This window comes from Silurus meridionalis, chromosome 2, assembly GCF_014805685.1.
Source record: "Silurus meridionalis isolate SWU-2019-XX chromosome 2, ASM1480568v1, whole genome shotgun sequence".
NCBI lineage: Eukaryota > Metazoa > Chordata > Actinopteri > Siluriformes > Siluridae > Silurus > Silurus meridionalis.
In genome coordinates, this window is record NC_060885.1 from 16,506,106 (window position 1) to 16,533,631 (window position 27,526).

A 27,526-nucleotide genomic window follows, 5' to 3' on the forward strand; every position below is an offset into this window, starting at 1 on the left:
AGTGGTGATGGAAAGGTTTACGGACGAGGTCAGACAGGAGTCTCCATGGACTATGATGTTTGCGGATGATATTGTGATTTGTGGTGAGAGTAGGGAGCAGGTTGATAAGAGCCTGAAGAGGTGGAGATATGTGCTGAAGAAAAGGGTAATTAAAAGTCAGTAGAAGTAAGATAGAGTACATATGTGTGAATGAAAGGGAGGGCAGTGGAGTGGTGCGGTTGCAGGGAGAAGAGGTGGAGAAGGTGGAGGAGTTTAGATACCTGAGGTGCAAAGTAATGAAGAGTGTGTTAGAGAAGTGAAGAAAAAAAGAGTGCGGGCAGGGTGGAGTAATAATCATTGGAATCTGTGGCATTTTACATAATTATTCTCATATCCATGCAAAGGGTATCACAGTGGCAGCCGTGCTGCAGCTTTATTTTCAGTAGTTTGGTCCTGATCTCTGGACTCTATGTACACAATTTAGCATATTCTTCTAACGACTGACCATCTGGGTTCTCTGGTTTCCTCTCACCTTTTAAATGATAGCCTGGCTATGATATATTATCCTGGATGTGATATGTGTGTGTGTGTGTGTGTGTGTGTGTGTGTGTGTGTGTGTGTGTGAGAGAGAGAGAGAGAGAGAGAGAGAGAGAGAGAGAGAGTAGCATGATGCTCTGCAGGTAACTGGCCTCCCATTCAAAGTTTATTTCCGTCTCGCTCCCAGTGTTCCCAGGACAAGCTATTTTCCCCCAACAGCACCAGGATCCACCAGTTACTGAAGATGAATGAGTGAATGTATTTTCCATATCAGTAATAAGCATCAAAGCAGACCTAGGAAATAGCGCCCTCGTGTGGAAACACAATATAACAATTAGACCACCTAAGTGGAAAGAGTTCACAGGGACTGGGTTTGCAAGTACTGTATGTAAAAAAATACACACTTGGACTACCAAATGGTTTGTAATGGAGTGTGACTTGTGGTAGAAAGATGGATTAAAGTAGGTAGATAGGTTTAATCAGTACTTTTGGTTTGTTTTAGAGTTTTAAGGCTTTTCGTTTCAAACCAAAAGGGATTACATAATTGTGTGCAAATCTAGCAGATTAAATAGATTATGTGGTTTATAATCGGTCCACTTTGCTGTTTATATAAAAAAAATGCGCGCGCATATATATATATATATATATATATATATATATATATATATATATATATATATATATATATATATAAGTGTATAATCACTTTGAACAGTTGATCCCATTCGAGGGACAAAAAATGTTCCTTTGAATTCTACACGTCTCTCTGCCGCTCCTCTTGCGCTCACTTCGTCGGTGTATGTGCGCGTGTGCGTGTGCGCGCGGAGCAGAGCTGCTCTCTGATTGGCTGATGGAGAGCTGGCAGTTCAGAGTCGCTGCTCGTGTTTACTCCTCGAGCGAGCGTACACCGTGCAGGAGAGACGGCGCGCGCTCGGAGGATGGACGCACACAGATAACAGCAGGCACCTGCCGAGGCTCTTTTCTAACCTACAGAAACGCGTTGTTCCCTTCTATCTTCTCCTGTGGCGTATTGCAGTTCGGTCCTGTGGATAAACATTGACGAATTGCGGTACATTTCGGGGACTTTTTGAACTTTTACGCACGCGCTTTGCTGCTGAACATCCTCGCCAAGTGGAACTGTTTGTGAAAGTTTGACGACGCACAGAGCGGCTACGGAAGAATATACTCGCTCTCTTGTTTGTGTAATTTATTCATTTGGAGGAAATTAACACTCACCTTGAAGCTGAGAGCAGAGAGGACACATTTGCACACCGAGAGCGCCGCGTCTGCTGTACGCGCCACCTGAGCGAAGATGCTGCTGTGTGTGTGCGGAGAGCGCGCGCCAGCTCCCGGCCCGCTGCTCGCGCTGCTGATCATCGGCGGAACCTTCGTGTGCAATGCAGGTAATGTACTTCCTCTGTACGGTACCTGTAAAAAAAAAAAAAACAAACAAACAAAAAACCATGCATCACATTTGAATCGATTGCTTACGCTTCTTTATTATAATATATTATTATTGTTGAGTTTTATTCGAAATATGCAATTATACAATTAACCAAAGTGGTATACTCAGTGTACCCAAAGAGCTAGTTGAAGATTTATTTCCTGCCCGACTTCTATGAAGATGCACTTGGCAACGACCCGATCTTGATAGCGAAGTAAAGCGAAGCTGATAAGTGTAAATGAATTCCTTTTGAATCAAGACCCTACACGATTTATTATCTCACACGTCCATCTGATGGAGCAGAGATTTAATGCGCTGTTTTTCCCCTCTGCAAATTCCTGCTAGTCCGGGTAAAAGTAAAAGATTATAGTTATCAGGAATATACAATGCAGACAGCACGTGAAACCTGGAGGCTTTTTTTAAAGGTGTGTGTGTGTGTGTGTGTGTGTGTGTGTGTGTGTGTGTGTGTGTGTGTGTTTGTCAGATTGTCAAAAAGGAGGTTATATTTTCACACAGGGCGAATTATTCAGGCCTGGGCTTTAATGTTCAGTCTGTGGTGAATGGAGAATGCATTTTTGCTGAGCACTTTTAAGAGAAGGAACTGATGTTTGCATTTATTTAGCGTGCAGTTTGTTTGCTTCCTCTGGCCATGAGCTGATTCCTGAATGTGGTGGGGAGATGGGGAGCACTCTCAGTGTTTGTGAATGAGGAGAGAAATTTGGGCTACTTAAGAAGTCAGTGAAACCTCAGGGGTCGTGCTGTTCTGTTTTACTCTACAGTGCTTTATTGGCGTTATTTAAGTTGTGCTTTTTCAGTAAAGAATGGAAACGCAGTCAGATTCTTGTAGATTCAAGTTCATCTTTGGTGTCCTCGTGGCAAACAAACAAAAAGCAAGCAAAATAAATAAATAAATAAATAAATGAATGTAGAATATGTAGCCGTGTATGTAAAAATGTAGGAAAATGAGTGCATGAGATTATTCAGTCCTAGACCTATGCAATTTGTTACTCTGTGTGTGTGTGTGTGTGTGTGTGTGTGTGTGTTAGAAAGAGTGCATTTACTTTATGGACATAATCCAACTATTTTAAATATCATTTGAATAGTTAAATGTGAAGAGAATTTTTTTCTTCAGTGTTCACCATGAAGCTTATTTCCTCCTGAACTTTCCATATACAGGCCTTTTTGCTGTTATGGCTTGGAGTAAAACCCAAACTCAAGAGACCAAACATGCTGACTACTTTAAATTAGTAATGACTTGTGGTTTGACCTCAAGCACTGTAACTAAATAACACCCAAAAATCATAACCCCCTGCCTCTATTTTAAGGAGTTATAGATATAACCGCATATAGTTACACGGGTTAAACATGCTCTCAAAGATCACTCTGGATGTGTTTTCCAAACCTGGTTGAGTAATAAAAATATTGCACATGCAAGTGGAAATTTAGTCTGTACAGAATTTTATTAGAGGAACAAGCTGGTCCAAAAGAAAAAATCTATTTACATCTGAATTGGAGTGCCTAAACAGATTTTGTACCTCCTGACAGGTTAATGCATAGGATCCCCCCACCATGGTCAATTTTTGTTGCCTTTGTGTTGCCTGTTTACTCAAGGCACATTGAATCATCCCCCATCCCTCCCTCTCTTTACAATACTCCTCTGAAATAGCAGTATTTAACTATTTTGAAGATTTTATTGATATTAGTTTGTGTAAGAATCTCTACCATGACACGTTTTTTGCTTAGGATATCAAAACAATCTCTAAATAACATTTGGAATTGTCTTTGTCTTGGGATTTTATAAGCTATTGAGTACTTTGACTTTGTATAAAAATAATATGTGGTACTTGAATAGGATGAAGTGTTGTACGCAGCACATTTTGGTGCTCAGAGAAGCTTACATGAGTAGGAGCAATGATTTAAATCCCCTTCCCTTGTCTCCCTTGCTCTCCACTTTTAAAAGCAAATTTACTCAAAGGGAGCATTTGCAGACTTCCGCAGATTGTTTGACGGTTAAAGGAAAGAAAAAATTAGGTCCAGAGTCAAACTGGCACAGCTGCATGTAAACGGTGCAGAATGGTGCGTTTGTACGTGTTGTATTCCGAGTTTGTTTTGTCCCTGACTAAACAAATTAGTTGTTACTGATCACTTTTTAGCCTGTGCTTTCTCGTTAGAGTTACATGAGACCTGTTTAATTGGAGCAGTTTGTGCAACTCCCCAGCCGTTGTCCCTGGGCAGGCAACCTAGAAAAGCTGCTTATGCCGAATTAGAGGGCGTTGTTTAAAAATGAAATCGCTTGGATGGGAGGAAAAAAGGCTGACGATGAGCTGGACATTAGCAATTGGTTCTTGGTTGGGTCAAGGTTTGAGAGCGCTGCTGTCTTATCAGGTACAACTCTGTGTGTTCATCAATGTGACAGAGACGCCAACACTTATTTCAGTCCGTACAGCATCAGAGTCAAGACAGATAACATATCATGTTCTATTCTGTCCAGTCGGTTCCTTTATTCTTCCTCTCGCCTCCTGCAGCTGTGTGTGTGTGTGTGTGTGTGTGTGTGTGTGTGTGTGTGTGCGCTGAGTTCAAATTTCTTCTGTGAAACTGCTCCCTCATTGTTGACATACACATTAATTACCTAGACTGCCAGGAACCCATGTCTAGTTTCTCTGCCCCATCAGTCCCATCACTCATAAGTGTGTGTGTGTGTGTGTGTGTGTGTGTGTGTGTGTGTGTGTGTGTGTGTGTGTGTGTGTGTGTGAAAACATCTGAAAAAGAGATAAGAAAAGCATGTATGTGCATGCGTGTTGAGTGCATGTTTGTGTTTTTCACAAGAAAAATAATGGAATGGTAGATTTTAATCTCAGCATAAGAGCCAGTACAGTAAGTGTCTGGGGATTAGGCTTAAATGAGGAAGCTGCGGGAAAGAGGAACGGTGGGAAAAATAGTAGTTTTGTGACAGGCATGATACGATCCAATTAGTCCAAAAGCATATGTATTTGTCAGCAATTTATCTATTTATTTATTTATCTTTTTTTTTTCATATTATAGGTTTGCTATTTTGCTAGTCTATATGCGTTTTTAAACATCAGCAAAACTATCATGATTTTCAAAGTGTATGAAACTATTGGTTGTTTTGTCCTCAATGAAGTGAAGTGTGTCCTTAAGTCTTTAATCAGTTGAGAAAACGTTTGTCCCTCTCTGTATGGGCCATGTGAGTTGTGCTGTAGCGCTAGCTATGGGAAAATACTTTTTTCTTCTAGAACTGCTCTAGAAAGATTTGTGCTTGTGTGGTGTGTACAAAATGAGCCATAGTCCATTATAAGCACTTTTTATAGACAGCACAGGTTTTTAGAAAAGAATTGATGGCTTCTGAGAGACAGGTCCAGGAAGATGAGAACTTAGAAAGTAAACAGAACTGTTCAAACAAAATGTTCAAGGCAGAAAAAGATTGGAGAAAATGAAGAGGGCAGTCTTTTTTTTTTTTTTTAAGATGGAGCGATAGATAAAGTGAGATAGATAAGGATGGAGTGGGATTTCATATGTTCGTGAGCAGACTGGTAGGGAGTGCAAGTTGCAATGCTGGCTATGCATTAGTTTAATGGGAGCTTTGGGATAGAGAAGTGGATGGGTGGGGGTATTGGCGATCACGGGCATCCTACTCACTCTCCAATCCTGTATTATTCATCACAGCAAAGTGGCCCTTGTTAATATTTTAAATCTGTTTACGACTCTTTCAACCCTTTACATGGCAATGCACGTGTAAGCGAGTATATGTGTCTGTGCTGTAGGAAACATTAGTACATAGTTTCATGTTAATAGGTGTTTTGGGATTTATTTATTATTATGTTTTGCATGTTCATAGTTATTTGGCAAATGCTTTTATCCAAAGTGACTCGTAGTTGAGGCGGGGAGAAAAGGGTTAATGGCCTTGTGCAAGGAGCTGGATTTGGGATTCGATCTCACAACCCTCGGAAAAGTACTGGAGAAGTATCAGCACTCAGCCACTACAGCAAATGTAAGATGTAAATCCATCATTCTAATTACCTTTTCTTGACACCACGACCTAGCAGCGTTAGATTAAAAGTCAATACGATAGATACTGTGGTAAATGGTGCATATCTATCTGTGGATGTATATGATGGAGCAGTGTTAATGATGAGACACATGAAGGATGAACAAAGAGAGAGAGAGAGAGAGAGAGAGAGATGGAAAAAAACAGAAATAAAATGTGAGACGAATGCACCGAGATGGTGCCCGTTACATTTTAGATATCCTTTATTGCAAAAAAAAAGAGCACAGTAGAAGGAGAGAGGAGAGAGAAGTCAGAAGCAGTGGCATTCAAGCATCATTAAGTCTCTGGCTCACTCCAGGACGAAACGTGTAAAAAAAAGAGAGACATAGCAAAAGAGTGAAGGTTAGTAACTGATGAGCAGATCGTTGGGAGGAGATGTTTTTATTAAGGCGCTTGTCGATGGCTAGAGCTCCACTTATTATTGGTGGACACTTTTAATGCTTTGCCAATACCGAACATATTGTGTGCTACAATAAATCTGCAACAAACAACAGAGAAAAAGAAGGAGAGAGAGAGAGAGAGAGAGAGAGAGAGAGAGAGAGAGAGATACTGTATACAGATTGGTAGTTATGGAACAACTGAGAAAAGGAAAGCTAAATAAACAATGAGGCCTGAATTCCCACTGCTCTTGACTTTTCATATTTTTGATTGCCATCTTTATTATAGAGAGCGCTTATAGAGGGAATGGATTGTTGAATCTGGTGGCAAAAATTTTTTATTCGTTCCCTATTAGCAACAAACGTCCGTCTGAATGAGTGATGGGCATCACTGCAGCTGCTCGTAGCGCAAGCACAAAGACCACACACTTATTCACTTGCCATCGTGTTCCCTAACACAGGCACGGGACGAATAGGAGAAGAGTGGATGAAACAGGAGGATGTTGAGGACACAGTGAGTTAAAAGGGTTAGGTGGAGGGGTGGATGACAGGAAAGAAAAGAAGGAGATTTTAATGAAGTGAAGATGAGCAGGGATGGATGAATAAGAAAAGAAGCTAGGGTTTTATGGCAGATGGATGGTGTGTAGGTGTGTGTGTGTGTGTGTGTGTATGTGTGTGTGTGTGTGGGAGGAGGGTCAGATGGGTGGAGAATGACAGGGTCTACAGAAGAATGACTCGGTGGGGTGGCTTTGTGCCTGGCTTGAATGGAAGAGCTGGAAGAGACTCTCCTCTTGCACTGTGTGTGGGGTGAGGGGGTGATCCCACACTCTCTACTTCTGAGAACGAGTGTGTATGTTTGTGTGTATTTACTTGGCCTCTGTTCTCTTTTCATAGTCACACTTCTATTCAGTCCTTACTGAACAATAGGGCCCAGAGCTGGCATGTGAAACTTTGTATTCTTTTTCAAGCACTGTAGTTATGACAGGCCTTTTACAGTTTCTCTTGCACTATTTCTTCAGTGGCGGCAGCCGAATTAATAACTTTACTCTCCACAAAGAAAAGCTGTTTGACTTCCCGCAGTAGGAAACTACAGTCACAGTACAGTGGGTTCTGCAGCACACATTCGAGCCAGCCCAAGTTTGTCTGGCTGGGGTTCTGTCTCTGTCTTTACTGCTTTAGAGGAATTTAGTGGAACAGCCTCGCACCTGTCAACACACTCAGATCACTGCACGTCCTAATTACTGCCACCTCAAACTCATTAACTCCTGAGAATGAGCATGTCTTTCCTTATTCTGGTGAGCCATGTGTCTGCTGCTTTTAATTGTTCTGATATGCTTGATAGACTGATTTTGATTGAGAGGTGGATCCAAACTGCTCAGCAGGCGATACAGGCATGCAGGAGTAATCACCGTCAGGGATGGCTTTGTTCATTACACTCTGACCTAATGAATTTGGGCCCGTATAATACCATACGCATCATTTCAGCTTATTTTTGTATTTGCATATTTTCTCCTTCACATGGTCAAATTTATAATTTTTTGGCGAATATATAGTTCAGAAATCTGCTTGCTTCTACATTTACTATGCTAATCTACTTTTGGAGCAACAATGCTGCTGGTAAATGTAAAAGAATATAAGTTTGAAAGGTTAGGTTTTATCACCCGAAGTTACTTGCAGCATTCAAACATGATCTTGATCATTGCCTCTTCACTCAACTCTTCTGTTCCTGCTCTTAAATGTGGAAATGTATTCAGCTGATTAATACAGTCAGTTTTGTACTGTTGACTACATTTTCACAGCTGTCAGTACAGCGTATGTAAGCATTCTTTTATTTTTGATAATGATATGACAACACAGAAGAATTGCAGGCAGGTAGCATTCGTACACAAAAGGATTTTTTTTTTTACTTTGCACCCAATTCATTATAACTGAAATCTATGTAACAACTTGAAAGCTTGACATTCACTGTAGGAGAAGTTTTTATATTCCATCACGAGCTTGAATTCTGGGTCTACAAGAGAAACTTAAACTATATACAGGACATTTGTCTAATTGTTTGGTTTCGCAAGTACTAAAGCATTCAACTGCTAGTTACGGAATAATGAGCTTTTATGACGAGTAACTAAATAATAGTTTAAAGGTTTGTATGGGATATTAAAGCATTCTCTCAGACTTCTGTCTTCCCAGGGAGCACTGGAGTCTACGGGGTTTCTGTAACTCATACCCCCCACTGTTTTTAATATGCATTCAGAAAGCATTGCTGAACCACTCTTTAGGGTTCCATATGTCCTGCTGTGGCCATGTGACATTTTGGGGCCATGCAAATCTTTTTTTTTCTTTTTTTTTTTACATTTCTAGCTGGGTTTTTTTGCTTTCAAAGGAAACTCCTGACCAATCCTGGAGATTAGGCTATTTATGTAGGCCTGACACAGAGATGGTGGGAGAAATAATTGTGTGAGAAATAGAATCTTAAATAGTTTTGGTCATGCAGATGTTTAATTATAGAAGTCTTCATCAAAAAGCAGTTTTGCTTCTATCTAGTATGTAGACTATTTAGTCATGTTTCAGCCTCTGTGAGAACTTAGTGAGTGTAGCTTCTGGGTGTTTTGTCTAATCTGTCGAGTCTGTTTTTCTTTTGCATATACAATCGTTCTCTGTCTGTTTGCGCCTTTTTAGTGGTGTGGTGGTGGAGGTTTGGGTGGGTTGTGGGGGTCAGTGTTTGTGAAACGGCTTTTTAGAATGCAGCGTGGAGAATCCTATCACTATGAGTTTAATGTCTATTATGGCTTCCATCTGCCCTAAGGGGAGCCTTGTGGGTGGTGTCACTGGGGGGATGTGAGAGGAAGGTGAGAGTATTTATTAGGGTTCTGCTAGGGTATCCATGCCACTATGGGGAGGAGCCCTTAACACCCCGGAGAGGGCATACACACAAACACATGCATGCTTATACACAGAGCAGCTGGTTTGTCATTGTTGTGGAGAATGTGTGCGTTGCTGGTCAGTGAAGTGTGATGGTGTGTGATGAAAGAGTGTTACAAAGAGATGCACAGAAGACCTCACACGGTCATTTTCTGTTAAACAGCCAGCCTATTTCGCCCTACTGCTGCAATGGGGGAATTCTTTACTGGTTTAACATATGAGTCAGGAAGGATGCACAAATATGAATGTGTTTTGGGTGAAAGTGTTACAACCACTACCGCACTTTAGAATACAAATATATACCATCCAATCACTTGGTACACAAGGAGTGCCTACATGCTTAAACATTCATGTGGCAGCTGCCCAATGCATGAAATCATGCAGGGTATAATGATTTTGACTATGTTATGGTTGTTAGTGCTGTGCTGGTGAGATATTTTTGAAACTCCTAATCTTCTGGGTTTTTCCAGAATTCTGCTTTTTTGACAGAATGTTAAAGAAAAAAACATTCAGTTCTGCAGATAGAAATATTGATAAAAGTGCTCAGACAAGACTGTCCAGACTGGTTCAAATTGACAGGGATGTTATCCAAACAATCACTCTGTACAACTGTGGTGAGCAGAAAAGCATCTTTTATTGGAATGAATGGTTTATGAATAGTTTTAATGTTTTCTCTCAATATTTCACATAAAATAAATTATTTCATGTTAACATTTGGCAGCATTTTCTAATGAATAATCTATTTTGTTCACCAGTTTCACCAGCGTTTCCACAAATCACTGTTTTCCTAATTCTGAAAATTGTTTGTGGTTCATGCCACTATGCATGCAGAATGCAGCTTGGTTGTTGTGTAGCACGGTTTTCTTTGATCCTAAATAAATAGCTAGAACTATATTTAGAATATCCTGGCTTGTCAAACCACTATGAAATCCATTATGTTTAAAATGCATATTAGATGAAGACTTTTTTTTTTTTTTGCAAAAGTCAGCTATTTTTTTCTTACCTGACAAAAGAAATTCTTGCTTCTGGCTACTCTGTCCAATTCAAACTGGAGAGCTCCCTTAGTGGGAAGTCTACACTTTCTATGTGAGTCTAATCACTGGTTTTAGAATAGTGAGGCTTAATCCACCTGGAATTATACACCACTCTTTTTTCCTTTTCTGCAATCATTGTGATTGCTCATTTTCAGACTTCTAATTGCATCCTTCATCCTACCTTTATCTGTGTCTGCCGGTTTTTGGCTGACTTGTGATGGAGAAGACAAGTATGTGAGGGAGTTACTGAGTAAGGTGAAGAAAAGGAGTTGGATTGCAGTTAGGAAGCTTATAGCTGGTAGGAGTGTAATGGTGAAGTTACACTCACAGGATCTATCAGCATATGTGCTTTCACACACACCTTCATGTCTTTGTGTATGTGTCTGTTTAGACACTTGCATATGTTGATTAATGAGCATTTGGAGAATCGTTCTGACTCCAAATTAACACATTTTGATCATCACCAAGAAATGATATTTAAAACCATTAATACTTTTTGTATCATGCTCCCAAAGGCATCATGATTTTTCCATAGCCATTTATTTAGTCTGAGCACAGTTTCTGTAAGAGGGTTGCTTGCACTTTAGCATTCTCACAATTGCTTAGTTCAGATGTTTTCTGCTTAATTATGTAAGCTGAAAATTGCAGCACTAACGTAAACCCTATACAACTTTAAATCTCATGCAAAACAAGTGATTAGGTGAAAATAGGGTATGGGTAAAAATATATCACACGTCAAGGCTTTTTTAGGTAAACATTCATAAAAAAATAAACATAATAGTTTATTTTGCCATATTCTATTCTAGTATCCTACAGTGTACACACACTCTCCAATAAACCAATTCATTTGGTATAAAGGTCAGTTTCGTCCTCTCAAAATGGTAGGTGGCAGGAATGTGCAAAAGACGTTTTTTTTTTTCAGTGCCTTGTAAATCAATTTATGTTGTTATCTTTATAAATTATAACAATATTCAAATTTGGTCAATGCTATCATAAATATTAGCATCCGGCAAAAAAATCCAGATTTTAGTTTAAACATATATGACATTCAGACATGATACATTTATACCAATGTTGTTATTTATCGCAGTAGTTCCATATTATGAAGATGTTATTTCATTAGAATATATTTAACTTACATTAATATCCAAATCTGTTACTATTTTTATGATTTTTGCACAAACAGGAGATGTTTTTGTGGATAGTAGTGGAAATGGCCAGATATCCGAGTGCTAATGTTAGACTGGTGACACTCTGTGTGCTTGTTAAACATTTATATTAGTGCGTATGCATACGTATGTATAAGGAAGTCAAGCCTCACCTCAACCCTCTCACCTGCTGAAGAACAGATGGGTGCCATGGCCGGCCTCCCTCTCACCTTTGTGCTCACTGTGCTTGTACCCTGGCACTCTGCTGTGATTAGCCGGTGAGCTGAGTTCTTAGCAGTTAAACCCAGCCAGGCCACTCTTGGCCTTCTGTTTCCAGAAAACCAGTCAGCATTTTTGTCCAGTCCGGTGCCCCTTTACTATAGTTCATCCACACTAAGCTGCTCAGAGCCTCTGTCTGTATATAGCAGGAGTGAGTCAAGTTTATCAGTCATGGCATAGTGCCCTAGCGCAGCATGGGCAACGGTTATGAGGATTAAAGAAACAGATGGACGCCATGCTGACTGGCGCAGGTTCATTAACTCTCTTTGCGGTTGCTCTGAACTGCGCCACCCCATCCCACCTCGTATTGTCTCGTCTCGTTCTGCTCACCGAATAGCTCTGTAAAGGAAAATGAGCTACAAGGGCAACTTGAGGAGTGGAAGCCGTGAAGATGTCTATTGATCCGATGGCTGAAACGTGGGCTGGATCATTCTGCTTGATCGATTGATCTTGAAGTGAGGGACTTTTAAAAGACTGTTGATGTGTAGCTGTCAGAGTGCATCTCCCATCAGGATTTGTGTAATGTGACTGCTTGAATCTTTATAAGCAAAGGGGTTGATGCAGTGAGAGAGAATTTAAGCGATCAGAACCGGAGGAGCTTATTGCGAGCATGTTAAGTTTGATTTGGATCCGGGAATAGGCTAAAGAGCCTTACACTTACAGACAAGCTACCACACAGTGTTTCAGGTGCTAGAAGGATAGGTGAAATTAGCTGCCGTTTCTCTTGTGTAATGAGCCCCAACATCTTCCCCCGTGGCATCAACTTCTTTCATGCACTTGATTATTTGCACAGTGTGCAATTTCCTTTTCCAGAAGAGCAAAGGAATCATTGGTATTCTGCAGACATGTCAAAGTTTTACACATTTTGGCTGCCATGCCAAAACTTTTAAAACTCACCCACACTAAAGACAAAATCAGGCTTAAAATAAAACAAAACAGCAACATATTAAACAATATACACAAAAAGATTGTGGACTTTCGAAGTTGTTACTGTCAGAGCTGCTATAACAGCCTCCACTCTTCTGGAAAGGCTTTCCAGAATGTGGCTGTGGGAATTTTTGCCCTTTCAGCCACAAGAGCATTAGTGAGGTTGAGCACTGATGTCAGGACTGTCACGCATTCTGTATTCCAGTTCATCCCAAAGGTGTTTAATTGGGTCGAGGTCAGGGCTCAGTGCAGGCCACTCAAGTGGTAGCAGTGGAATTCTCTCAGCTTGAGAGGTATGAGAAAATACACAGCCAGTATATACTGGAAAAATGTTCCTTTTACAACAGTCTCTCCATTGCCATTGGCTGTTCCTCTGTAAGTTCCTATTTCAAAAGCAAATTGGAACATATGGAACTAAATCCTGACCCTCAAGTCATTTCATGGGAGCTTTAACAGTAACTGCTCATAATGCTTGTTAATATAATGCTTCATAATGGGATAGCATAAGGCTGCATTGATTGATCTGAGCCCTGAGTGCAGGCTTTAAGAAGACATGCAGACACATGGACACGTAGCCAGCAGACGTTTTAGCAGATTGTGTCGATGGCTTTGTGTGGGTCCCCACGCTGCTGTCAGTGGAGCTGTCTAGGCTGAAGGCTGCTACCTCTTTTTCCAACACATGAGCAGGTGGCTGTAAGCATGTGGGACAACTGTGGCTGAGTTCCGGAGTTATAGAATGTATTTTACATGTTTATACCGCTCTGTTTATTTGGAAACAAATGAGCATTCCTCAAGTATACTCTCATATATGCGTGATTACAGGGAGGCTCCAGTGCTTAGTTTTACACTTCAGATCCAAAGCACAATTTGTTCCCTGCTTTAATGAGACGTCATAGAAATGCCACCTGTGAGAAATCTTTTGACGGCACTTTATGATAACACCACAAAGCAGTTGTGTTCTGCTTTTCTTTATTTGTTTAATTATAAAACAAATCAGTGGTTGAAAGGAGGGAGAGAACTGGTGAATCAAGATGACAGCTATTTCTCAGTCATTTGCAGCTTGAGCAGGAGAGAGCGGTAGCTCATGATTCTATTGCTGCCTAGAAACTCTTGATTAAGTGCCGGGCTTTTGTGTTCTTGATTTAGACTACCGAGTGTGAGTGACAAGACTGTATTGAGTGTTTGTGTGTCTGTGTGAGTGTGTGTTTGTGTGTGTGTGTGTGTGTGTGTGTGTGTGTGTGTGTGTGTGTGTGTGTTTGACAGCATCTTTTCATTCTGCATTTAAGTGAGTGTGTGTAGCTGTGTGACTGACAGTTGTGCAGTGGTGTGGAGTGTGTAAATCTGGTTCTATTAAAACAATAAAATAAAATTCCATGGTTGCACAGATGCATTAGCACAACAATTTACACTTCTGTTCTAGATACACAGACTCTCAGAGAATAATGAAGTCCAATTGACTGGAGTCACTGTGACTGCCACAGACTAGACACACAGGGAGGGTGGAAAGGAAGACAGAGAGGTGAGCCGCAGAGCAAACAGGATATACAGGAACATTAGGTCTCACCCCTCCCTCTGTCTCCCTTCTCCCGCTCTCTTTCCTTTTCATTCAACACGAAGGGGGCAATTACATGGCTGTGTCTTGCATGTCTTTCATCTGCTGTGGGCAGCAGTGGTGAAGTAAAGGATCTCTTGCATATAATTACACAGAGACATCCTGGAAGAGGGCGTCTGTCTCAGCGCACAACAGAAAAAAAGTCTTAAATGCCTTTGATATATATGATTAGATAGAAAAGACCAGTTGGACTCGTTTGATCCCACGAACTCGTGTCTTCTGTCTCGGCTTAGCAGAATGATACATATTTCACCTGTCTGGACAGGGCACTAACCCGAGCGTACGTGTCAAAGGCTTACTGAGCTCCCTTCTTAAGCAAATTATAGTGTTTGTATGCAATTTAGTTATTTTTAAGAATTTAAGACGACTTCCATCTGGTGTCTTTCATTTTAGCTTAACACAAAACGTCTGAAATGTAATTCTGCAGCAAGTGGAGTGTCACTGCTTCGTGAACTGGCTTTGTGTTAGTGTAAGCTCAAATCAAGAGGAAGGAGCCAACAGAGATGGAGAAGCTCATCAGGGCAAAGTTCATTCAGTCATTACTAAACATATCATGAGCACACAGTTGCAGTGTGTAGAGTGTTTGTGTCCATTTTTGCCTGTAATCATATTCGTTATTTCGGCACATGAAGTACCCGTGAAGAGATGGAGCACACTTCGCACTTCACGCTGTTTGAATGGAGACTATGCCGCAGAGTTCAGAGTAGGTCTCGAATGAGGTCTTTGTGTGGTAAAACACTGCTGCTGGCCTTTCATGTCCTCACTTCAGAACTCCTGCCCTTGTTTAACTTCTGACCTACATAAAGAAGCTGGATGAACAGAGCTAAAGTGCTAGGTGGAAATATATACAGAAAATGAGAAGATAAGAAGTTTGATTCTCTGCTTCAACAGTGGACTTATATTATTTAATGGTGGATAAAAATGATGGTGGACTTTTTTTTTTTTTACCTATAGCTGCTTCATGTTGTATTGCAATATATAGTGCTTACTCTTCTACATTCATTCCTTCATCCATTAGCATAGGAAGCTTTTTAGCCCTAGATCTCCGATTAGCTTAGAGCACAGACAGGATGGATGAGAGAGGAGAGTGGACCAGTCTGGACTACACACAGCAGAGAGAGCCTGGCTCACGGATTAGTGCCCTTTTAATGAAATGATGCTGTCCACCTCAGAACCCCTTCATTACCTACTAAAGGACACAAAAACAGAAGTACAATCTGTCACATCAACACACGTCATCTGTTTATTTCTTCACTTTTTTCTGTTTATTCACAGGATTATAATGCCATAATCTCTTTCCACCATAATTTAGATTAGATTTTGTATTATTTTGTATTGCTGGGCCGTGAATCCAGCTTCACTGAGGATTGTCTGACTGACTGGGCAGCCATACCACTCAGAAAATTGATTAAAACTCATGACTGTGCCCTAGATTTCAAGGACACTGACAGTAAAGAGATGCAGGAAAACAGCATAATGATAATGAGGGGGGAAAAAGCATTGCTTGCTAACATGGATTGTTCCTACATTGATGCTAACCACCTAGAACATTATAAAATGATTGCCTTTCTTTGATGTGTGTAGTTCTCTGACCTTATAGAAAGACTGAGACAGAAAAAGAGCAAGACATGGAAATAAGGGTGTGGTAGAGAGCTAAAGAACAGATCATGAATACATAGGTCATGTGAGAAAATAGACAGAGGTCAAGAGATGAGGTCATCTGATTCAAATCAGTTCAATGGAGCTTTTGACACTAGACAATGTCACAATGAAGCAGTAATCCGGATGTAGATTTACATCCCTAATAAGAAATCCAGAGTTGACAGTGGCATGAAAAAACACTAATAGGAAGAAGACTCTAAATGGATCTTGGTTTCTTTGGTGATAGTTGTGGAATATTAATTAATTTTAATACAGATGTAAAAAAATACAAATTAAACACTCATAAGTGTGTTCAAGAGATGTGTAACTTGACCATATTGTGAGTCCTGGAATGAGAATGGGACTGACTTTTAGTATGAAATGATAGAAATAATAGAAAGGATCAGAATAAAAGAGAACAATAATAATATATAAATCAAATAAATTAATTGGATTTTCAATAGAATGTAATAGAACAATGCAATGAAATAAAATTAGAATTTGCATATGTAAGCACTGCATATACATTCCTGAAGGCAGAAACAGAATGACATTTCATATATTTCTAATATAGTGCAGCTGTGTGCAAGATGTGCAGTTAATGTGCAATATATGCCTGTGTGGTAGTGGGTGTTGTGCCATAAGTTCAAGCTCAAGTCCTTGGTGTATTTCTGGTTGAGGGCCTGAATTGCCTCTGGGAAGAAAAATAATGTTTAGGAGAATGATAGCATTACAGGGCAAAGGAGAGCGAGAGACAAAGAAGTTTATTGTTTTGCAACTACAGACCACCAACTTAAAAAAAAAAAGAATTAAGTTGCTGGCAGAAGGATGATGATGGTGCACCCCAGTCGATCAAGGACAACTGGGTCAAGAATCTGTCTGACAGGGAACTTACCTAGGCTGGGACTGATGTCCTAGTGAGGGGATTAAATTTTGTGATTCCACCCCATCACAGCCCAGTAGAGGCTCTCATCACATCATGAATCTAACACCTGCAAGAACAGCATGCCATATACTGAAACATTACAACACCGGATGGGGTTTCTGCTACCCTTGCCGACACTAAAACACCACCACGTCCAATCATCCTCAAGGCAGAAGCCCCTCAAACCTCTCTCAGGCATAGTCAACTATGTGAACTACAATATTGCCAAATGCCAGACTCACTAAATTACCTTGGCGCCCTTTTAATACAGAACATAAATTTACTGAGGGATTAGTAGACAAGATGGAAATAGATAACATTCTAAATGGTGACATTCGAAATAATATCACGGATTGTGTTTATACCAAACATCTGTGACAGTTAAAGCTGAAAGAATCTGGAAATATATATCTTTTTGCTTTTCATGCAGATAAAAACGAAGCTGCTGTAATGAATTTCGAAATGTTTCCTTTATTGAAATGGTCACAAAGGCATACTACAACTACTTCAAACCATTTGGTGCAATTATTCCTTTTTCTCTGATGATTGTTGTCTGTATGTGTCTGATAAAATAGTTGTTCAAGGCTTTGACAAGCTTTTTTTTTTTTTTTTATCATACATGTATTGTATCCTAGATTTCTTGACGCATATCTATCGTTGAAATGACACTTATTTTCTTAGCTGGTCATGCATTAAAACTCCTCTTGTGTCGTGCGAAATGAAGTGTGCTGTTTTTATCTTGTCTGGAGTATGACGCTGGGTATTACTGTATGCACAAATGTACCTTTCACCTCTTACAACAGAAAAGCAAATGATTCAACACTTTGTTTCCTCTCTCACTCACTCCTTCATAAATACTTTCCATGCTGCCTAAAAAAAATCAAAAATAATCCGGATGTGGTGCCGCTTGTTTTTTTTCCCCTCAATCGAGAAGAATTATGACGGGAGAAGAGAACACTAGAGTGGGGAAATAGGAAAACGTGCTGAACCCCAGACGAAGCACTACAAAGCCAGATTGGGAGGACTAGGGGTAATTTTATCTTATCCCCTCTCTAAATAATACACCAGCTCTCTCCAGACTACATAGAACACACAAAAGCTTACAAATGAAATAGGGGGACTGGTTGGATATTAGGCTCAGGTTGTTTTGCCGATATAAAGAGGATGGGGGGCCTCTTGCGCACTTGTGTTAGCTGCTCATGAGCTGGGTTCGAGCCGTGGCTGGAGTGTACATTTCATTAGTCTTCTCTCCTCTGGGGAGCGCTTGAAAGGATGTGGTGCGCCGTGCTGAAGAGAGCAGTATTAGATTATGAGGCGAGAGATTTGAGAGCACTAGCACGTAATTGGTAATTGGTCACCACTCCTTTTAATATCTGCACCTCTGGCACGTGACCGGCGGGAGAGTGCGGCCCACACATTATCCAATTCCCGGCCCTCTCCTTACTCTCCTTTATTCTCTCATTCTCTCTCTCACCCATCCTCCTTAATTCAGCCATCTGTAGTCTAGCCATTCATAGGTGAGGAGAATAGGGGTTAGACATGGTCCCCTTTTTGTGTGTGTGTTTGTGTGTGAGTGACAGAGAGAGTATTCTGGCTTCGTCCTAATGTTTGTACAATGTATTTCTAGGTGAATACATACTCTGTATTTTGGTGACTTTTGTACACTTACTGCATGTATGAATCACAGTCACTATGACATGTTTCACTCTCTGCAGGTTAGCTTGGGGCACGTCTATAAATGGATAACATATTCATAAGTACCTTTAACTGTGAGCTGATGGCTGGCTCAGGAAAGCGCTTGCAAACTTTTCTTATGGATCCATTTCCGCCTAACTTGTTTCATAGGATTTGTGTGTGTGTGTGTGTGTGTGTGTGTGTGTGTGTGTGTGTGTGATTAGTGATTTTCACAGCATTTAATATTCCCACTGTGTTGACTGCAAGTAATTGTTTTTTCTTAGGGCATTTCTTAGACATTTGCTTGAGGCTGATGTTTGGCACAGAGACTACAATAATCTGTGAGCACTTTTCCACCCACCTCTCGCCTACACACTCCATTCATTTCCACCAGCTTTAAAGCGAATGCACCAACCCTAATATTATCAGGATTGGCACTTTAAAGTGGGCTTTTGCTTTTGTGTCCTATAAATGATCCAATTGACTGGAGCCATTAGAGGGTCGGGCATGGCCGCCTGGTGTGGCCTTCAGCCATTCGGCTTATGTGCAGTGATTACTCTGCTCTGATGGTCTCTGTGTAGCCCTCGTACCTTTAGAGCAGCCCTGTACATCAGGTCACCATGAAAGCAACTGAGGTTTGGAACAGATATGCTGCTGGTGCTACTGCAAGGCATGTATGTGTGTGTGAAATGGGCCGATTATAGCACTCTTGAGATTTGTCCAGACAGGCTTTTCCCTTTCTCTTTTTACTGCTGACAAGCATTCGAGCTATAGTATGTTCTCCCAGTAAGGAACTGTATTCACAAAATCTTAAAGCTTGAAAGCATTTTAAAAGGAATTCATGGTAATAATGTTGGTTTTGGGTTTGTGCTTATTTGTACATTTCCAATTTTTTTTTTATTGTGATAATGATGATTTCTTTCACTTTACTCTCCCTCTCTCTCTCTCTCTCTCTCTCTCTCTCTCTCTCTCTCTCTTTCTTTCTTTCTCTCTCTCTCTGTTTTTTCTCTGTCTCTCTGTCTTGCAATAGGTTGTAATTTCAGTGACATGTGATTTACTATGTGACTTCAAAAGTGATTATGTTTGCTTATGGAAACATGCTCTATGATTATTGCCTCCACTGCCCATGAACAATCATGAACAATGTTGTCATGAATAATCTAGAGCCAATAGTCCACCCCTTCCATACTGGACCACCCAGGCTTGTAGCAGACTATGTACATTCATATACACCGACCAGACATAACTTTATGGCCACTGATCAGGCATATCATTATGGCCACATGCCCAATATTGTGTTGTTTCTATTTTTGCTATCTAAATAGTCCTGACCCATCTAGCATTTACACCTTTAACTTCTTCAGCAATTTGAGCTACAGTAGCTTGTCTGTTGGATCGGACCATATAGTCCAGCCTTCACTCCCCACGTGCATCAATGAGCCTCGGCCACTCATGTCACCGGTTCACCACTGTTCCTTCCTTAGACCATTTTTGATAGATAATGATCACTTCAGTTTTAGAGATGCTCTGTTCCAGTCATCTAGACATCACAATTTGGCCCTTGTCAAACTCACTAAAATCCTCAGCTTGCCCATTTTTCCGGTTCCTAACACATCAACTTTAAGCACAAAATGTTCATTTGCAAAAATGTTTCCAAAATGTTTCATTATGAAAAGATAATCAGTGTTATTCACTTCACCTGTCATCATGTTATAATTTCATAATGTTATGCATGGTCAGTGTAAATGTACTCATTTAATGACATTTACAAATGTGCTGGCACACTTCATCTTTAAGCATTGATGAAAGGTAATTTGGCAATTTAGCTGAAATTGTGCTCAAATTTGGCTAATAGATGCAATAAAATTACAGGCTGTGTTAATCAGAATACATGTACACCTCCTCATCAATACAATAATCCAAACAACCAATCGTGGAAGCAGAGCAGTGCATAATATCAACCAGATACTGGTTGCTACCAGAATGTCTGGTTTTCAGTATTGCAGAAACCTTGGGATTTTTGCACACAACAGTCTCTTGAGTTCACACAAAACGGTGCTAGAAAAAAAACATCCAGTGAGCAGCAATTCTGCCTGTCCAAAGGTGAGGGATTAGAAAATGGCCAGACTGATTGAAGCTGACAGGAAGGTTACAGTAACCACTGTTTACATCTGTACTGAGCAGAAAAGTATTCCAAAATGCACATAACATTGAATCCTAAAAGGGGGATGCACTACACAGCAAATGAACACATCAGGTTCCTTTCCTGTCAGTCAGACCTTGAGTCTACCAGTGCAGTGGTCACAGGTTCACTATAACTAAAAGATTGAAATAATATTACCGAGTCATTTTCCATTTCTCCATTTTTGACATTTTCATTTACTGTATTAAAAACAAAGCAATGTATTATTTTGTGCCCTGTTTACTGAGCAGTGTAACTTGTTAGCTTGAATCTTAAGTGTTATTCAGTTTTAGTCGCAGTACACATGAAAAGCAATTAAAAGTAAATCTGATTTTTTTTTCTTTTTTTCTTTCTATTGAACGGATTGTCCTAATACTGTGCTGCCGGATCCAGGTCAGACTCAAGCTGTATTATTCCCCCTTTCTGATCTTCTTCTATATAACACTCTTTTGTCTTTTATTGCTGTTTTTCATTTTTTTAATATACTCTGTGAGGACCTGTACATATTGTGCTCTCTGTCTTAATGCGAAAAAAAGAACTCTCCTCAATAAGAGACTTGTCTGAGAGCACAAAAAATATTGGACTTGGAAGCAAAAAAAAAATTCAGCATTAACGAATAAGAAAATACCATTTCCATCGTCTTCACCCTTCTGCTTTTTTTTTAGGTGAGCTGTTGCACATCACTGGTTAGGCTTGAAGGACACGTTCTCACAGGTAAATCGTATGTGCGCTCTTGGCCAGAGGGAGTTCTTGATAAGAAGCCTCTTTATCATGTTAATGTGAGTTCAGAGCCAGCCTCCAAATGCCAGGGGACTGTAGTATAACATGCTCAGGGGGACAGCGGGCACACCCGGCCAGTGTACCTGGAGAGTAAAACTAAATACAAACAACTGACCCTGAGAGGGAAACAGCAGAATGTCAGAATCCCAACCACTGACTTAATGTGAAAAGACTGCTTTAAGATTACAGGTTCGGTAAGAGAAATGTCGCTGATAGCAACACAACAAATTATGAGTCTTGGATGCAATTTTGGAGAACCAAGATTTCCGCAAAAAACGTAAGCTTTGCAAAAACAGATTGCCACTGTGACATTTTAGAAAGGTGAATGGAGATAAAAGAGATAACATTTGGCATGCTGTCAGTTTCTCTGAACAATTCTGTAGAAATGTTAAAAGGGCTTCAATGCTGCCACTGTTTTTGCTGGTGGAGGTGTGACCAGAGAGAGTAGTTCAAGAGCATATAGGCAATGATGAGCTGAAGGAAAAGAATGAGAGGAGATCGAGAAAGTCAGGAGGTTTATTGTGTAGTTCATTTAGAGTGAGGCAATGAAGATTTGGGCTTCTTACCAGAAGGATCACGTGTGCGTTTCTAAAACCGCTGTTACAAAGTTTGAGGACCGAACATGTTCCTCACTAACAATGTGCACAAAGACTTGGTTTGCTAACCTTGGTCCGAACTCTGTAGTGGCTAGTTCATGTGAAAAATGATTGCTTATGCTCCCTGTACCAATGTTTTTCATAATGTGAGCCAGATTAATCTTGGCATTGTCTTCCTGGTATACAGTTTGTCTGTGTCATCAGGGGGGAAAAAAATCCATTGATGTGATTACCTGGTCATTCGGTACATTCAGGTACTCAGCTGACCACATTTTTTTGCCGCATAATGTTGTTGAGCTGAGGCCTGACCAATTGCAGCAACCTCAGAACACTGCCTCCAGAGGCTTGAACAGTAGGCAGTATGCATTAAAAGTTTCCATTCCTACCCTGACACGGTCATCACTTTGGAATAGGATGACTCTGGACCCAGACGTCATGACCTTTTGCAATGCTATACAGTATATTGAAGTCAGGTTTTTTTTCCTATTAGCCTCATTATCAGTTGACTTTCTTGCTGCCACACAAAAGTAAATTCCCAATTCTTTTAGTTCTTGTTTTGCTCTTACTTTTACCACCAACACAGCAGTGAGTTCTCCTGTTCAATTTTTTATAATGTGACTTCACCAAGTGAGATAATTTACAATTTGTTTCAAAATACACCTGCAAAGTAGACTACTATCCTTTCAGGTTATAATGATGTGCTTATAATAATGTGTGAGAGTTCTCAACCCATGTCCAGTTATTTTAGCAATTTTCTTAGTTGTTTTCTTTCCAGGGTAATAATCTGCCCCTTCTGAAATGCAGTCTGAAACATCTTTTCCATGCCCACCATATCTGTTATCTAACATAGATGTTCAAGGAAAAACTTCAAACAGGAGAAAATACACTGTGTCAGTTAGGGTTAATGAATAGTTGGCAGTTAAATCATATTTCACACTGCCTATACACTGCAAATAATGATCATTGTTGATTGTCTCTTAGTCTCTTTTGTCATGTTGTTTGGATGTGTGTTTTTACATTCAAACAATGAATATTTTTCAGCCAATGTCTGATCATGCAGCACCCTCATAATCAGCAGTTATCCTTATTATCATCATTACTTTTATTTAGTTAGTTATTATTTATGTAGTCTGAGTGTTTTTTAATGACACATGGAGCCAGTGACTGCAGAAAACGGGAGAGTTATATGACAGCTTTGCGCAGAACTTTATTATGCTCAGTTTCATCAGTGTTTCCACATACCTACGTGCTCCAGATTCTGAAAAGATCATCTGTCATCTGTGCACACTAATTAATCCACATAAAAAAAAAATCAAACAAACTGTTCTACAATACTGTTCTGATCATGCAATAACTTGTGATTTAGATAAGTATAAATAGGAGACCAAAATCAATTCAGGAAATAAAAAATACTTATACAGTAATATATAGAAAATGTAAAAATATGATTATGTGACAGGTTTTTCCCTGGCTGCCCCAAATACTTCTTGTCTGTTACTTCAGACACTTTGCAATGCACCTGTTTTTCTTTTTATAGACTTCTTTTTTAGAGACAATTTTAGACAAAGTAACTAGATTTTTAAAGAGTCTTGTCCAAATGAGCTGTAAAAGAGACCCTTTTTAGAGTCTCCATTTTAACAAAAAGCCCTGAATCATCTGTGCTCATCTACACCTATGTTCTGTTTTCTACTCCACCTCTCTTGTGTGGCAGACAACTGAGATTTTTATCCTGTTCTGAAAAACAAAAACATGAGATGAAGTGATTGGACAAAGATTATGCTACATACAGCCTGGACCTAAAACTAATTTTAGAAGTGCCCAAAGTATTCTTTATTATTCATAGTTTCAGTAAGTCCAATCCGGTGGTCCCTTAAATCCTACTTTACGTTTCGTTTTATTTCCCCCATTCTGAGGCAAATGTCAAAACAAGACCGTAATGAGTTTCCAAATCCATACGTACAGACACAAAGACTCGGGTGCATAGGCTTGCGTAGACAAACACACCGTGCTGAGATGACAGCTGTTCATAAGAGGGGAAGATGCATCAGCACCTCAGTGGCTGTTTGTGAATAATTTAAATGCGAGTGCTTAGTCACACCAGTGGGAAACAGGCAATAATGTGAGCAAACATCATTTAGTCTTTAAGAGCTTTTTTATGACTACTTTGATGGAGATAGTGGGAGAGAAACAAGAGGGACGTCTGCATGTTGAGGTGAGAAAATGCGAGGTTAGGAGTAGGTCAAAGATTGAGTTTTTTGGGTTTTTTTTTTTCTTTTTTCAAAGGATGAAAGCTGGGTTAGTGTGTCTAAAAAGCTAACCCACTAAACAAGTCAGAGAAATGTAGAGAGAGCGAAATAGGGGAAGAGATAAAGGATGAGGACAACATTAACCTTAATTAAGCTGGGCAAACGACTTGTTCACTTAGCCTAGAGCTAATGTAGATCGATCTTACACTCCTTTTTGTGCCCTCTTTTTTCCTCTCACTCACTCAAGTGTATATATTGTATAGTATTTTTTTTCCCACTGTGCAACTTTTGTTCAGATAATAATTGAAGTAGTACTACTTTATGCTGTATGTGTGTGTGTGTGTGTGTGTGTGTGTGTGTGTGTGTGTGTGTGTGTGTTGCTGTTGGTACTCAGTACCAGGGCATCTGTAAGAGACACAAGGGGATCTCTCTGATGCAAGGGGACGCAATGGCAGAGAAGAGTGGCGCCAATCCCTCTGCATCTCTACTTAACAGGGCACACACATGGGTGTTTACAGCAAATCAAGCATCTCCGGCTATCCTTTACACATCATAGTCATTGACCATGCCTGTCACTCAGCATGGCTACTCAGTCAAGTCCACTTTCACCCTTTTCACTGTTCATGGTTTCAATTCTCACCTTTGTGCATCTGTTCTTGTGCATAGGTGTGTTTGTATTTGTGTGTGTGTGTATGTGTGTCTCAGAGAGATTGTGAGCACACAAGAGGGAGCCGGAATGCGTTGACAGGCTGTCAGTCGTTACGTACATCTCTTCATTAGCATGACAGAGGAGCAGCACTGCCAAAGCAGTTAGTCACAAGAATCAGTGCTGTCACAACACATTACAGGAGCACAGCTTTCTAATGGAAGCTGCACTAAAGACAAACACAGCCCAAGATTGTTAACTGTTCTCAAAGCACTCTGGGGATATACTGATCTTTCTTTTTCAATCCTTCTTATTTGTCTTTCTTACTTTCTTTCTTTTTTTCTTGCTCCCTCTTTCTCTTTGTCTTTATTCTCTCTGTCCTTAGCTCTGTGTTCGGTTATGTAGCTCTATATTGTGTGATGTTGCTCTATGTTGTTTTATGTAGCGCCAGGGTTCTGGAGGAACGTTGTCTCATTTCCCTGTGTACTGCGTCAGCTTTATATGGTTGAAATGACAAAAAAAGCTTCTTGACTTGACTTTTCCATCTCTCTCTCTCTTCATTTTCCCTGCATCAGCTCATCACTCGTTTTAGCTACCAGACCACTAAAGCGTGTCTTCACTCTGAGCTCTTGTCTCCGTCTTGCTTTTATTTTTACAATTAAAATGCTACTTTCTGTCATATTAACTGTCTTAGTAGAAATGGGTTATCTGAACCTCATAATGTAATTTCCTCCCTGCTAACCCTTAATCGCTCCTTATCCTCCTCTCTCTCTCTCTCTCTCTCTCTCTCTCTCTCTCTCTCTCTCTCTCTCTCTTGCTTGTCTTGTTGCATGTATTTCCTGATTCACCACATTGAGCATTGCTCTGTGTTCATTATCACCTCACGAGTGAGCCTGATGTAATTTTTGCAGGAAGTTTGATTCATTTGATATCGCTTTTCTCTGGAGATTTTAGTCACAAGCCCTGATTGTAAACAGTTATAAACAGCTCTCTCTCACACATCTTCCCTCCCTCACGCATTCTACATTGCACATCACATAGCCTCCCCTTTTCATTTCTCCTCACTCCTTATATCTCCTCTGCTTCTGCTCTACCTTTCCTTTTCCTTCTTTATCTTTCCTCTGCTTTTCTCTTCTCTTATTTGCCTTTCTCTATCTCTTCTCTTCACGTCTCTTCTTTTCTCTTCACTCCTTTCCTCACCTTTACTTCTCTCTACCTCTTTTCTCCTCTCCTCTCTCTCCTCTCCTCTTCTCTTCTCTTCTCTTCTCTTCTCTTCTCTTCACTTCTCTTCTTTCCTCACCTTTACTTTTCTCTACCTCTTCTTCCCTCTCCTCTTCTCTCCTCTGCTCGCCTCCACTTTTTTGTTCCGCTCCTCTTTTCTGCCTCTTTTTTACCCTCCTCTCCTCTCCTCTCCTCTCCTCTCCTCTCCTCTCCTCTCCTCTCCTCTCCTCCTCTCCTCTCCTCTCCTCTCCTCTCATCTCCTGTATTTCTCCTCTGCCTCTCCTGTACTCTTCTCTACCTTTCCTCCCCTGAACTCTTCAAATAATTAATAACTTGGAGGGAAAAGTACTTCATTCTGTAATTACACAGCAATACCAATGGGTACAAAAAACAAAACATTAATGATTTGAACTTTACAACTGCACAAAATCAGATCAAACCTTTCTGCAGCATTTGTGCTCGGGCGATCATTGCATTCTGTCACAAAAGACGATAGACCATGTAACCACATGAAATGCACAAGCCCCTGCAGCACAGTGAGTCTATGAATGGGCTAAAAATAAGCCAAATGTCCATTTGGAACAAGTTCATTCTAACACTCTGCAAATGTGTAGTATTCTGTATTGAATATATTAAATAAAAATGAATGAGCTGAATGAGTCATGGATGCACAGGATTGTGAATGAACACCAGGCACACACAATGCGCAAAAGGAGCGAGGTGGGGCTAAAGGACGTTTAATAAATTTTCTCATAAAAATGTTCTCACAGTATAAATTGCTATTAGTGAAAGAACAGAAATATTGCCAGATGTTAATATTATTTTGAGGGGACATACTGAAATCATAGCACTCTTAATTTTATGAAAGTATTGTATCAAAAAGCAGTTAATAGCAGTGGCTGAGCAGTTTCATCACGGGGAACAGCTGTAAGAAAAATAACCTTTATCTCTTTTTCCAGTTTTCTTTTTATTTTATATATAAAATATATATTTGTACGCACACACACACACACACACACACACACACACACACACACACACACACACACACATATTAATGTAAAACAAGCTTTGCGCAACTAAGCAACTGCATTGAGAGCAATGCAGTTGATGCAGTTGCTCAATGCAGTTGCTTTGAGCAACTAAGCAACTGCCTTGAGCATTGGGGAAAAACTGTTATACTTTTTGATGTTATACTCTTTCAGTCAGCATCTGTTACCAGGTCAAAACGAGACTTGCGCATTATATGACGTTTGAAGATATGAAACTCGTTTTGGTTATGCACAAATCCTA

At 40.1% G+C, this 27,526-nt stretch overlaps 1 protein-coding gene across 3 annotated transcripts in view; it reads left to right on the top strand.

Annotated features, from left to right (window-relative positions):
• Positions 1 to 1,419: 1,419 nt before the first annotated feature.
• The window catches only part of unc5b (unc-5 netrin receptor B), a 59,752-nt gene continuing 33,645 nt past the window's right edge, over positions 1,420 to 27,526 (top strand). For all 3 annotated transcript variants that reach the window (XM_046836411.1, XM_046836419.1, XM_046836428.1), the window contains exon 1: positions 1,420 to 1,919. In XM_046836411.1, coding sequence (XP_046692367.1) covers positions 1,829 to 1,919 — 91 coding nt within the window. In that variant the 5' untranslated portion in view covers positions 1,420 to 1,828. The remainder of the gene's footprint in view (positions 1,920 to 27,526) is intronic.